This window comes from Phacochoerus africanus, chromosome 2, assembly GCF_016906955.1.
Source record: "Phacochoerus africanus isolate WHEZ1 chromosome 2, ROS_Pafr_v1, whole genome shotgun sequence".
NCBI classification, from domain to species: Eukaryota; Metazoa; Chordata; class Mammalia; order Artiodactyla; family Suidae; genus Phacochoerus; species Phacochoerus africanus.
Genome location: NC_062545.1, coordinates 132,545,091 through 132,559,057, shown reverse-complemented (window position 1 = coordinate 132,559,057; position 13,967 = coordinate 132,545,091). Strand labels below are relative to the sequence as shown.

General features: G+C 41.2%; 1 protein-coding gene across 1 annotated transcript in view; it reads left to right on the top strand.

Moving 5' to 3' along the window:
• The first annotated feature begins 597 nt into the window (after positions 1–597).
• RAD51 (RAD51 recombinase) overlaps positions 598–13,967 on the top strand; it is a 47,727-nt gene continuing 34,357 nt past the window's right edge. The window contains exons 1-2 of the mRNA XM_047766699.1: positions 598–1,047; positions 12,396–12,498. Of these exons, the coding sequence (XP_047622655.1) occupies positions 12,412–12,498 (87 nt within the window). The 5' untranslated portion in view covers positions 598–1,047; positions 12,396–12,411. The remainder of the gene's footprint in view (positions 1,048–12,395; positions 12,499–13,967) is intronic.

Genomic DNA, 13,967 nt, shown 5'->3' with positions numbered 1-13,967 from the left:
TTAAGCCTTTTCATAGCCTGAGCTAAATGTAATTTAACAGTCTCAGCATCTCTTAAGACACTTTTCTTCCCTTATCAGAGAATGCTATTCCTTGACTATTGTTGTTAATTTCCATACCCATACTACTCCATCCACTTGTACTCCATCTCCTATTCTTCGCCCAGGAAAACCCTGCTCACCCTTTAAAACCGGAATAAACTTTCTAGCAAACTACGGTAAGATTTATAGTCTCAAAATCAATGTTCCCTTCCTTGCAGTTCTGCAAATCTCCAGTAAAGTACCACAGCCTGACTAATTATTTCAGGTGTTCCTCTTTCTCCTTCACTAGCTCTGTGTTCCAGTTTCATCCATCTACTCAAGGGTCCTCAGCTCCACCACCTACAAGGGCCAGGGAGCGCCTGGCTCTGGAATTGGACAGAGTCAGGGGCTCTGAGAAATCTGAAGGGCCAAATGCCCCAGTTTAGATACCTAACAAATCAAGAAAAGCTCTCAAGAACCTACGTATTTCCCAGAGGGGCTGAGGAGCCCGCCCGCAGTGCACACTGGGAGACGTAGTTTGGGGCCGACCCACTACCTCTTGGGAGTTGTAGTCCTTGGTTTCGTAAAAGGAAGAAGGAGGCGACTTCCAAATTTTGAATTAGTCCTTGTGGGAAAAAGAAGAGGGAAATCCATAACCTTCTGCAAGGTCTGGGCCCCATCTCTGGGTCTCACGAAAGTTGGCCAACGGGGAGGAAGACGGATCCGAGAGGGGCGGGGAGACGTTACGTTGACGCGGACGCGACCCTGCCCAATAGCGTTTGGCGGGATTTCCGAAGGCTGCAGGTTCGGCGCGCGCTGCTGCCTGAGACCGAGGTCTGAGGAGAGCTCAGACGCGCAGCTGGGAGCTGAGAAGTTTCCTGTATTCCGTGCCGAAGGCCGGAGCAGGGGAGTAGAGAGGTGGACGCGGCGAGGGGCTCTGCACTCCGTCCGGGGTCGAGCGCGCGCGGGTCCAGCGGACTGAGGTTCGGAACGCTCAGCCGGCCAGAGCGGGTAGCGCTGCAGGCCGAGGTGAGTGTGAGGCGCGGGCCCGGCCCCTTCCCATCGCGGGGTTTGGCTAGGGGTAAGCCGGACTCGGACTGGACCCAGGCCCCGGGCTCCAGCTCCCGCCGCCGGCTTGCGGGCCCCTCCGCGCCAATTGAGAAAGTCGGAGAAGGCGGGGCGGAGCTGGGATGTGCCCTGGCAGATCTGACCCTGGGAGCTCTTTGTGGCGAAAATAGCAGCTCACTCTAGTCTTTGGAGCTGGGAGGAACTTAGAGGCCTTCACTTCCAACATCCACTTTCTGGGCATGGGCCAGGAAGCCAAGACCCAGAGAAGTGTAGAGCCTTAAAATCACAACTGTTAAGCCAGAGCCAGGGTTTCCGGATTTCTGGTCAGTCCCTTTTCCATAACACAAAGTTTAGCTTACAAAATACCCACCTCCAGTTGCCCAAAAGATATTTGAATTGTCTGATGTGGGAGACCTTTCACGTGATGCCTAGGGAATGATCTGTAGCGAGGTTTGTTGTTTTTTTTCTTAAACTTTAAAGTGAAGTGTAATATAGAAAAGTGTACAGATCGAAAGTGTATACAGCTTCATGAATCGTTATAAAACGAATATACCTGTGTAATCACCACTCATGTCAGAAATAGATTGTTGTCAGCACCCCGGAAGCCTCCCTTGTGCCCCCTTATCTAATACTCTCCTTTCTCCCGAGAGCTAACTAGTTGACAGACGGCTAACACCGTTGACTAATTTTGCCTGGTTTTGATTTTTGGCCGCACCAGGGACAGCCCCAGGACAGTGATGGAACCCGCCCAACAGCAGGACAACGCCAGACCCTTAACCTGCTAAATCATAAGGGAATTTCTCCGTTTTTGAGGGTTTTTTTTTTCCCTGTCTTTTGTCTTTTCAGGGCTGCACCCATGGCATATGGAGGTTCACAGGCCAGGGGTCGAATCGGAGCTGTAGCCGCCAGCCTACTCCACAGCCACAGCAACGCCGGATCCCCAACCCACTGAGTAAGGCCAGGGATCGAACCTGCAACCTCATGATTCCTAGTCGGATTCGTTAACCACTGAGCCACGACGGGACCTCCTGTTTTTGAGTTTTATGTAAGTAATACTGTATATTTTCATGTCTGGCTTTGCTCAACATTTTGTCTTTAGATTCATACGTCTTTGCATTTGGCAGTAGTTCTTTCTGGTTGCTGTATTGTATTTCTTACTCATTTTACCTGTGGTAGATATCTGGATTTTTTCTGCTTCTCAGCTTTTATGAGAAAGGTTGTGGAGAACATTCCCACATACATTTTGGTGCACACGTGTATGGTTTTCAGTTGGTGAATAACACGGAGTGGTGAAATTCCTGGGTCATGGCATTTGTCTATCTTCTTTTCTTTCTTTCTTTCTTTTTTTTTTTTTTTGTCTTTTTACCTTTTCTAGGGCCACTTCTGCAGCATATGGAGGTTCCCAGGCTTCCAATCAGAGCTGTAGCCACCAGCCTATGCCACAGCCACAGCAACGCTGGATCCTTAACCCACTGAGCGAAGCCAGGGATCGAACATGCAACCTCATGGTTACTAGTTGGATTTGTTAACCAGTGAGTCACGATGGGAACTCCAGCATTTGTCTATTTTCACCTTCCATATTTAATACTAGTTTTCTAAAGTGGTCTAATTTACACTTAAACCAGCGGTGATTGAGTGTTTAGTTATCCCACACATTGGCTAACATTGTCAGTCTTTTAAATTTTAGCTATTATATAATGGTTTTAATTTTAATTTTCTTGATTAATGAAGTTGAGCATTTGTTGATAGGTTTATTAGCCACTGGGGTATCTTCTGTTATGAAGTGCTTGTTCACATCTCTTGCCTATTTTTCTACTGGGTTGTCTTTCTTATTGATTTGAAAGAATTCTCTATGTATTCTGGTTATCTTCCCTTTATATTCATAATTGTGGTAAGTCTAACAGTTTAATTTTGTGGTAAATATTTTCTCCTCGCATTTTTCATTCTTTCAGTGGTGTATTTTGATGGACAGGAGTTCTAAGTTTAAATATAGTCTAATTTTCCAGTCTTTTCCTTTTTGATTATTGCTTTACGTGTGCAGTTCGAGCCACCTTTTTCATAAATTACAAAGGGAGATATTTAAATTGCACTCAGGTGATCCTGATATTTGGAATTATAGATCACATTATGCTAAATCCTCAGTCTAAGAGCTGTACTTGAAATACTCAAGAACAAATGTCATCTTTCAAGTCCAAGAATGGAGATTTATTTTCCTTTTCTCTTTTCTTTCTTTTTTTCTCTCTTTCCCTCTTTCTCTCTTTCTTTCCCACACCTGTGGCATATGGAAGTTTCTGGGCTATGGATTGAATCCCAGGCACAGCTGTGTCCTATGCCACAGCTGTGGCAACTCCAGGTCCTTAACCTGTTATGCCACAGCAGGAACTCTTGTCTGTTTTCTTTTGAGTTAAATTTATCCTATTGTTAAATTGTCCAGATTGTTGTGGTGTGATTTGAGTCCATTTATTCTTGGGGACATCAATACTTGTTTGCTTTTACAATACCTCAAGAAGATATTTAACATTTTTTTGTTCTCCGTTCTTTTCAAACTGAGCAATCTTAACTCTTATCATATTAATCTGAATTTTCCTATACCCCTTACACTTATGGAATATTTCAAAATGAGTAGGATACCTGCATATTACTTACTCATTTGTGCATTCAATGAGGTCTGGAATTGATTAAACTGGTGATCTTTCATTTTCATTCATGTCTGGGAGTTCCTGTTGTGGCTCAGTGGCTTAAGAACCCAACATAGTATCTGTGAGGATATTTGATCCCTGGACTCCCTCAGTGGGTTAAGGACCTGGTGTTGCCACAAAATGTGGTTTAGGTTGAAGATGCAGCTTGGAACCCACCTTGCTGTGGGTGTTGTGTTGACTGGCAGCTGCAGCTCAGATTCAGTCCCTAGCCTGGGAACTTGCATATGCCTCGGGTGTGGCCCTAAAAAGAAAAAAAAATTTGGATTGTGATGATTGTTGTACAACTATAAATGTAATAAAATTCATTGAGTTAAAAAATAAATATTTTAAAAAAAAATTTCAGAGTTCCTGTCATGGCTCAGCGGTAATGAACCTGACTAGTATCCATGAGGATGTGAGTTTGATCCCTGGCCCCGCTCAGTGGGTTAAGGATCTGGCGTTGGTGTGAGCTGTGATGTAGGTTGCAGTTGTGGCTTGGATCTAGCGTTGCTGTGGCTATGGTGTAGGCTAGTGGCTACAGCTCCGATTTGACCCCTGGCTTGAGGACTTCATATGCTGCAAGTGTGGCCCTAAAAAGACTAAATATATAAATAAATTTCATCCATGTCTATTAGAAGCAAAATGTGTGACTACAAGCTATGATCCTTGTCTAAGATGGGAAGTACTTCTCTCATTTCAATCCATTGTTTCTCTATCAGGAATGGGAGCTTATGGCAATTAACCTATACCTTCATTTCACTCTTGTCCCATCAACCCCAAACCCTGTTTGCTGGAAGGAAACAATGGAACTGAAGCAATTTATTTATTTTAAAAAAAGTTTTAAATTATTGTTGATTTAGAATGTTCTGTCAATTTTGCTCTATAGCACATTATCCTCCATCATGTTCCATCACAAGTGATTAGATATAGTTCCTGGTGCTGTAAAGCAGGATCTCATTGCTTATCCACTCCAAATGAAATAGTTTGCATCTACAAACCCCAAACTCCCAGTCCATTTCCACTCCTTCCCCTCCCCCTTTGCAACCACAAATCTATTCTCCATGACCATGAGTTTGTTTCTTTTCTGTGGATGGGTTCATTTGTGCCATATACTCGGTTCCAGATATTAGTGATATCATATGGTATTTGTCTTTCTCTTTCTGACTTCAGTTAGTTTGAGAGTCTCTAGTTCCAATCATGTTGCTACAAATGGCATTATGTCGTTCTTTTTTATGGCTGAGTAGTATTCCATTGTGTGTACATGTACCACATCTTCTTAATCCATTCATCTGTTGTTGAACATTTAGGTTGTTTCCATGTCTAGGATATTGCAAATAGTGCTGCAGTGAACATAGGGATGCATGTATGTTTTGAATGAAAGCTTTGTCCAGATATATGCCCAGCAGTGGGATTGTTGGATCATATGGTAGTTCTATATTTAGTTTTCTCAGGTACCTCCATGCTGTTTTAGGTAGTGGTTGTACCAGTTTACTTTCCCACCAACAGTGTAGGAGGGTTCCCTTTTCTCCACACCCTCTCCAGCTTTTGTTATTTGTAGACTTACTAATGATGGCCATTCTGGCTAGTGTGAGGTGGTACCTCATTGTAGTTTTGATTTGCATTTCTCTAATAATTAGTGATGTTGAGTATTTTTTCATGTGCCTGTTGACCATCCATGTGTCTTCTTTGGAGAAATATCTATTCATGTTTTCTGCCCATTTTTCTATCCCGTTTTATTTTTCATGTTTCTTTTTTTTGTTTGTTTCTTTGTTTCACTTTTGAGTTGTATGAGTTGCTTGTATATTTTGGAGATTAGGCCCTTGTCAATTGCATGGTTTGCAACTATTTTCTCCCATTCTCTAGGTTGTCTGTTTGGGTTTTGTTTTGGTTTTTTGTTGTTGTTGGTTTTTTTTTTTTTTTTTTTTTTTTGTCTTTTGTCTTTTTAATGCTGCACTGGCAGCATATGGAGGTTCCCAGGCTAAGGGTCTAATCCAAGCTGTAGCTGCTGGCCTACTCCACAGCCACAGCAATGCTGGATCCTTAACCCACTGAGCGAGGCCAGGGATCAAACCCGCAGCCTCATGGTTCCTAGTTGGATTCGTTGCCGCTGACCCACGAAGGGAACTCCCAGTTTTGTTTTTTTTTTTTTTTTGTGGTTTCCTTTGCTGTGCAAAAGGTTGTAAGTTTGATTAGGTCTCATTGGTTTATTTATTTATTTTTTATTTCTGTTGCTTTGGGGGACCAACCTAAGAAAACATTTGTATGGTTGATGTCAGAGAAGACCTAAGAAAACATTTGTATGGTTGATGTCAGAGAATGTTTTGCCTATGTGCTCCTCTAGGAGTTTGATGGTGTCTTGTCTTATGTTTAAATCTTTAAGCTTTTTTTTTATTATTACTCAATGAATTTATTATATTTGTAGTTGTACAACGATCATCACAATCCAATTTTATAGGATTTCCATCTCACAACCCCAGTGCATCCCCCCACCCCCCAAACTGTCTCCTTTGGAAACCATAGGTTTTTCAAAGTCTGTGAGTCAGTATCTGTTCTGCAAAGAAGTTCATTCTGTCCTTTTTTCAGATTCCACATGTTAGTGAGAGCATTTGATGTTGGTGTCTCATGTCTGACTGACTTCACTTAGCATGATAATTTCTAGGTCCATCCATGTTGCTAAAAATGCTGGTATTTCATTCCTTTTAATGGCTGAGTAATGTTCCATTGTGTATATGTACCACATCTTCTTGATCCACTCCTCTGTCGATGGACATTTAGGTTGTTTCCATGTCTTGGCTATTCAAAGTAGTGCTGCAATAAACATCAAGAGTACCTGTGTCTTTGAGAGTCATGGTTTTCTCTGTATAGATGCCCAGGAGTGGGATTGCTGGATCAAATGGTAGTTCTATTTTTAGCTTTCTGAGGAATCTCCATCCTGTTTTCACAGTGGTTGCACCAATTTACAATCCCACCAACAGTGTAGGAGGGTTCCTTTTTCTCCACACCCTCCAGCACTTACTGTTTGTAGACTTTTTGATGATGGGCATCTCTCTGGTGTAAGGTGGTACCTCATAGTGATTTTGATGTGCATTTCTCTAATAATGAGTGATGTTGAACACCTTTTCATGTGTTTTTTGGCCATCCGTGTGTCATCTTTGGAGAATTGTCTATTTAGATCTTCTGCCAGGTTTTTTGATGGGGTTGTTTGTTTTTCTGGTATTGAGCTGTAGGAGGTGTTTATAAATTTTGAAGATTAATCCCTTGTCAGTTGCTTCAGTTGCAAATATTTTCTCCCATTCTGTGGGTTGTCTTTTCATTTTGTTTAGGATTTCCTTTGCTGTGCAGAAACATTTCAGTTTGATTAGGTCCCATTTGTTTATTTTTGTTTTTACTGTCATTAAGAGGTGGATCTGAGAAGATGTTTACTGTTGTTTATGTCAGAGAGTGTTTGGCCTATGTTTTCCTCTAAGAGTTTTATAGTGTCTGGTCTTATATCTAGGTCTTTAATCCACTTTGAGTTTATTTTTGTGTATGGTGTTAGGGAGTGTTCTAATTTCATTCTTTTCCATGTGACTATCCATTTTTCCCAGCACCACTTATTTAACAGGCTGTCTTTTCTCCATTGTATATTCTTGCCTCTTTTGTAATAGATTAGTTGGTTGTAGGTGTGTGGGTTCTTTAAGGTATTTTGAGTTTACTTTTGTGCATGATGTGAGGATGTGTTCTGGTTTCATTGATTGATATGCAGCTGTCCAGTTTTCCCAGTACTACTTGCTGAAGGACTGTCTTTTTCCCATTTTATATTCTTGCCTCCTTTGTTGAAGATTAATTGACCATAGGTGTCTGGGTTTATTTCTGGGTTCTCTGTTCTGTTGCATTGGTCTGTCTTTTTTGGTACCAGTACCACACTGCTTTGATTACTGTGGCTTTGTAATATTGTTTGAAGTCTGGGAGAGTTATGCCTCCTGCTTAGTTTTTGTTCTTTAGGGTTCCTTTGGCAATTCTGGGTCTTTTATGGTTCCATATAAATTTTTTGATCATCTAGTTTTGTGAAAAATGTCAGGGGTAATTTGAATCTGTAGATTTCTTTGGGTAGTATGGCCATTTTAATGATGTTAATTCCTTTAATCCAGGAGCATGGGATAACTTTCCATTTCTTTGAGTCCTTTTTTTTTTTTTTTTTTTTTGTCTTTTTGCCATTTCTAGGGCTGCTCTCGCAGCATGTGGAGGTTCCCAGGCTGGGGATGTAATCGGAGATGTAGCCGCCAGCCTACACCAGAGCCACAACAACATGGGATCTGAGCCTCGTCTGCAACCTATACCACAGCTTACAGCAACACCAGATCCTTAACCCACTGAGCAAGGGCAGGGATCGAACCCACAACCTCATGGTTCCTAGTTGGACTTGTTAACCACTGAGCCATGACGGGAACTCCTCTTTGAGTCCTTTTTAATTTCCTTAAGTAATGTTTTATAGTTCTCAGCATATAAGTATTTTACCTCCTTGGTCAGGTTTATTCCTAGGTATTTAGTTTTGGGGGGTGAGATTTTAAAAGGTATTGTATTTTCATGTTCCTTTTCTAATAGTTCATTCTTGTTTTGTTTTGTTTTAGGGCCAAACCCACAGTATATGGAAGTTCCCAGGCTAGGGGTCGAATTGGAGTTGTAGCTGCCAGCCTACAGCACAGCAACGCCAGATCCAAGCCACGTCTGCTAACTACACCACAGCTCACAGCAACACAGGATCCTTAACCCACTGAGCAAGGCTAGGGATTGAACCCACAACCTCATGGTTCCTAGTCAGATTTGTTTCTGCTGAGCCACAAAGGGAACTCTGACTTTGCTTTCGTTAATGTGGTATGCTAGTCAGGTTCATTACTACTCAGCCACCATAGGAACTACCTCAAAATTTTTTTTTCAGAGTAGTATCTTGAGGAGTTCCAACTGTGATACGGTAGGTGAAGAACCTGTAGCAGCTAGGGTCACTGTGGGGTATGATCCCCAGCTTGGTGCTGTGGTTTAAAGGATCTGGTGTTGCTAACGCTGTGGCTTGGATTCAGTCCCTGGCCTGGGAACTTTCATATGCTGTGGGTATGGCCATTTAAAAGAAAAAAAGAGGAGTTTCCGTCATGGCACAGTGGTTAAAGAGTCAGAATAGGAACCATGAGGTTGCGGGTTCGATCCCTGCCCTTGCTCAGTGGGTTAACGATCCGGCGTTGCCGTGAGTTGTGGTGTAGGTCGCAGATGTGGCTCAGATCCTGCATTGCTGTGGCTGTGGCATAGGCCGGCTGGCTACAGCTCCAATTAGACACCTAGCCTGGGAACCTCCACACGCCGAGGGAGCAGCCCAAGAAATGGCAAAAAGACAAAAAAAAAAAAAAGAGTGGTGGAAAGTCTGCATTCATTTACCAGTTTACCAAGCACCTGATGTTTATAATGTATCCTAGGGTATATATACATAAATAATTCTTGATCTCTATCTTTAAGGAATATGAAACGGGAGAACAGGGGGCATAGGTGATCTCATTAAGCTGTTCTTTAAGAAGCAGAATAGTCTTGGCTCTACCTAATGTCTTTTTTTTTTTTAGTTTAATTTATTTTTTATTACTCAATGAATTGTAATACGTATAGCTGTACAACGATCATCACAACCCAATTTTATAGCATTTCCACCCCAAACCCCCAGCCCATCCCTGCTACCTCCCAACCTCTCCTTTGGAAACCATAAGTTTTTCAAAGTCTGTGTGAGTCATTGTCTGTTCTGCAAAGAAATTCATTGTGTCCTTTTTTTAGATTCCACATGTAAGTGATAGCATATGAGGTTGGTGTCTCATTGTCTGATTGACTTCACTTAGCATGATAATGTCTAGGTCTACCGTTACTGCAAATGCTGTTAGTTCTTTTAATAGCTAATACTCCACTGTATATATGTACCACATCTTCTTGATCCACTCCTCTGTTGATAGACATTTAGGCTATTTCCATGTCTTGGCTATTGCATAGAGTGCTGCAATGAACATTGGAGTACATGTATCTTTTCAAGTCATGGTTTTCTCTGTATAGATGCCCAGGAGTGGGATTGCTGGATCAAATGGTAGTTCTATTTTTAGTTTTCCGAGGAATCTCCATCCTGTTTTGCACAGTGGTTGCACCAATTTACAATCCCACCAACAGTGTAATAGGGTTCCCTTTTCTCCACACCCTCTCCAGCATTTATTGTTTGTAAACTTTTTGATGATGGCCATTCTGGCTGGTGTAAGGTGGTACCTCATAGTGATTTTGATGTGCATTTCTTTAATAATGAGTGATGTTGAACACCTTTTCATGTGTTTTTTGGCCATCCGTGTGTCATCTTTGGAGAATTGTCTGTTTAGATCTTCTGCCAGGTTTTTTGCTGGGTTTTTTTTTTTTTTTTTGGTATTGAGCTGTAGGAGGTGTTTATAAATTTTGAAGATTAATCCCTTGTCAGTTGCTTCAGTTGCAAATATTTTCTCCCATTCTATGGATTGTCTTTTTGTTTTGTTTAAGGTTTCCTTTGCTGTGCAGAAACTTTTAAGTTTAATTCAGTCCCATTTGTTTATTTTTGTTTTTATTGTCATTACTGTAGGAGGTGGATCTGAGAAGATAGTGCTGTGGTTTATGTCTGAGAATGTTTGGCCTATGTTTTCCTCTTAAGAGTTTTATGGTATCTGGTCTTATCTTTAGGTCCTTAATCTGCTTTAAGTTTACTTTTTCATATAGTCTTAGGAAGTGTTCTAAGTTCATTCTTTACATGTGGCTGTTCTGTTTTCCCAGCACCACTTATTGAAGGGGCTGTCTTTACTCCATTGTGTATTCTTGCCTCCTGTGTCATAGATTAGCTGACTCTAGATGGGTGGGTTTAATTCTGGGCTTTCTCTCCTGTTCCACTGATCTATATTTCTGTTTTTGTGCCAGTATCATATGGTTTTGATGACTGTAGCTTTGTAGTGTAGTCTGAAGTCCAGGAGCCTGATTCCTTCAGCTCCATTTTTCTTTCTCAGGATGGCTTTGGCTGTTCTGGGTCTTTTGTCCTTCCAAACAAACTTTAAAATGTTTTGTTCTATTTCTGTGAAAAATGCCACTGATAATTTGATAGGGATCACATTGGATCTGTAGATTGCCTTGGGTAGTATAGTCATTTTGATAATATTGATCCTTCTAATCCATGAGCATAGTATGTCTTTCCATCTGTTTGTGTCATCTTGATTTCTTTCATCAGCATCTTATAGTTTTCAGAGTACAGGTCTTTTGTCTCTTTAGGTAGGTTTATTTCTGGGTATTTTATTCTTTTTGATGCAATGGTAAATGGGATTGTTTCCCTAATTTCTCTTTCTAATCTTTCATAGTTAGTATATAGAAATGCTGTTGATTTCTGTGTATTAATTGTGTATCCTGCGATTTTGCCAAATTCATTGATGAGCTCTAACAGTTTTCTGGTAGCATCTTTAGAATTTTCTAGGTATAGTATCATGTCATCTGTAAACAGTGATAGTTTTACTTCTTCCCTTTCAATTTGAATTCCTTTTATTTCTTTTTTTTCTCTGATTGCCATGGCTAGGACTTCCAAAACTATGTTGAATAGTAGTGGCAAGAGTGGACATCCTTGTCTTGTTCCTGATCTTAGTGGGAATTCTTTCAGGTTTTCACCATTGAGAATGATGTTATCTGTGGGTCTGTCATATACGACCTTTATTATGTTGAGGTAAGTTCCCTCTATGCCCACTTTTTGAAGGGTTTTTTTTATCAGGAATGGGTATTGGATTTTGTCAAAGGCTTTTTCTGCATCTATTGAGAGGATCGTATGGTTTTTATTCTTCAGTTTGTTAATGTGGTATATCACACTGATTGATTTGCAGATATTGAAGAATCCTTGCATCTCTGGGATAAATCTCACTTGATCATGATGTACAATCCTTTTAATATATTGTTGGATTTGGTTTGCTAGTATTTTGTTGAGGATTTTTGCATCTATGTTTATCTGTGAAATTCGCCTATAATTTTCTTTTTCTGTGGTATCTTTGTCTGGTATTGGTATCAGGGTGATGGTGGCCCCATAGAATGAGTTTGGGAGTGTTCCTTCCTCTGCAATTTTTTGTAATAGTTTCAGAAAGATAGGTGTCAGCTCTTGTCTAAATGCTTGATAGAATTCGCCTGTGAAGTCGTCTGGTCCTGGACTTTTGTTTGTTGGAAGTTTGTTAATCACAGTTTCAATTTCAGTACTTGTGATTGGTCTGTTCATCTTTTCTATTTTGTCTTGATTGAGTCTTAGAAGATTGTACTTTTCTAAGAATTTGTCCATTTCTTCTAGGTTGTCTGTTTTATTGGCATATAGTTGCTTGTAGTAGTCTCTTCTGATCCTTTGACATAGTTGATCTCATTAAGCTGTTCATGTTTAAGAAGCAGAATAGTCCTGGCTCTTCCTAATGTCTTTCTGATAACACCTATCTAGATGGAAGGGAAAACCTGTGACAGATTTGTTTTTACTGCCATGAAGTCATGGCAGTGATTAAACCAAAAGCCTAGCAAGCAATTCTTCAAGGCATTTATTATAAAACTATGTTAGCACCTCTACTTTCTCTAGAATTTGTCCTCATGGCTGTCTGTATTTTTCAGTATTGAACACTGAGTAATGGCTATGCAGATGCAGCTTGAAGCAAATGCAGATACTTCGGTGGAAGAGGAGAGCTTTGGCCCACAGCCTATTTCACGATTAGAGGTATGTGCTTTGTTGTTTATTTTGGAATTACAATGCTGGATGAGACTGTTCTACCTATTTGGAAAAGTCACAACCTTTACATATACCACTGGTTTACTACCTAAGGTCAAGACTCAAATTAGAATTTTCAGGAGGATTCTCAAGTGTTCTGTGGAAAGGCTTAAGTCAATTGCTAAACATGTCTGGCTAGATCTCTTCTTTTGTCAAGAATTCTCCTACTTTATCATTTTTCTTTCTTAGAGCTGGATTGTTAGAAACTAAGGAGCCCTAGGATCCCATGGTAGTCTCTGCTCTTTGTCTTAAGTATGAAATTACTGTCCAGGAAATTACAATGACCTAGGCCAGCTATGCATTAGGGGAGAGGAACAGTGTCTCTCCATTGACCTGGATCTGTGCTGAAGTAACTAGAAAGACAGCTGTCATAGGCCCGGAGAAGGGGTTGGTGTTAAAGTGTAAGAGCCAAGCTTCAATTCAAGACTCTTCAGAAGAACATCAAGCACCAGAGCTGGGCCTTTCACTATTTCTGCCCATTGCATTGTACAGAGACCCCATGGTGAGTGCAACTGACTTGGGCTGAAAAAAGCAGGAGAGAATGCTGAGAAAGCCTTTATTCGTCTATCTCTTTATGCATGTCCCTCCCGTCCCCAGCTAAACTTGAAGACTCTATAGGTTACTTAAACAAGTTGCTGATAAATGTTGGAGAGTTCAGAGTCATAACTTGGTTTTGTGAGCACAATACATGTGTATTGAATATTGCTTAAATATTAACAACAGACCTGGTTTCTATGGGCAGCGACTATTCTCTCTTCTCTCTCAAACCTTCCCTGACCCCCTAATATGCACACATCCCCCCTTACTCATTCTCTCCCATAAATCATGGCTTTGGTGGCTAATAAAACCAAAACTGACTTTGTCCTTTTTTTTTTTTTTTAATTATTTTATTTTATTTTATTTTATTTTTATTTTTTTGTCTTTTTGCTATTTCTTTGGGCCGCTTCCACGGCATATGGAGGTTCCCAGACTAGGGGTCAAATCGGAGCTGTAGCCCCCGGCCTACGCCAGAGCCACAGCAACTCGGGATCCGAGCCGCGTCTGCAACCTACACCACAGCTCACCGCAATGCCGGATCCTTAACCCTCTGAGCAAGGGCAGGGACCGAACCCGCAACCTCATGGTTCCTAGTCGGATTCGTTAACCACTGTGCCACGACGGGAACTCCTTTTTTTTTTTTAAGGCTACATCCATGGCATATGGAAGTTCCCAGGCAGGGGTCGAACCAGAGCTGTAGCCATTGGCCTACACCTCAGCTCACAGCAATGCTAAATCCTTAACCCACTGAATGAGGCCAGGGATTGTACACGCATCCTCATGGATACTAGTCGGGTTCGCTATCCCTATCCCTGAGCCATGATGGGAACTCCCTGACTTTGTATATAGGAAGAAAGAGATGCCTTTGAATGTGTGGTTTT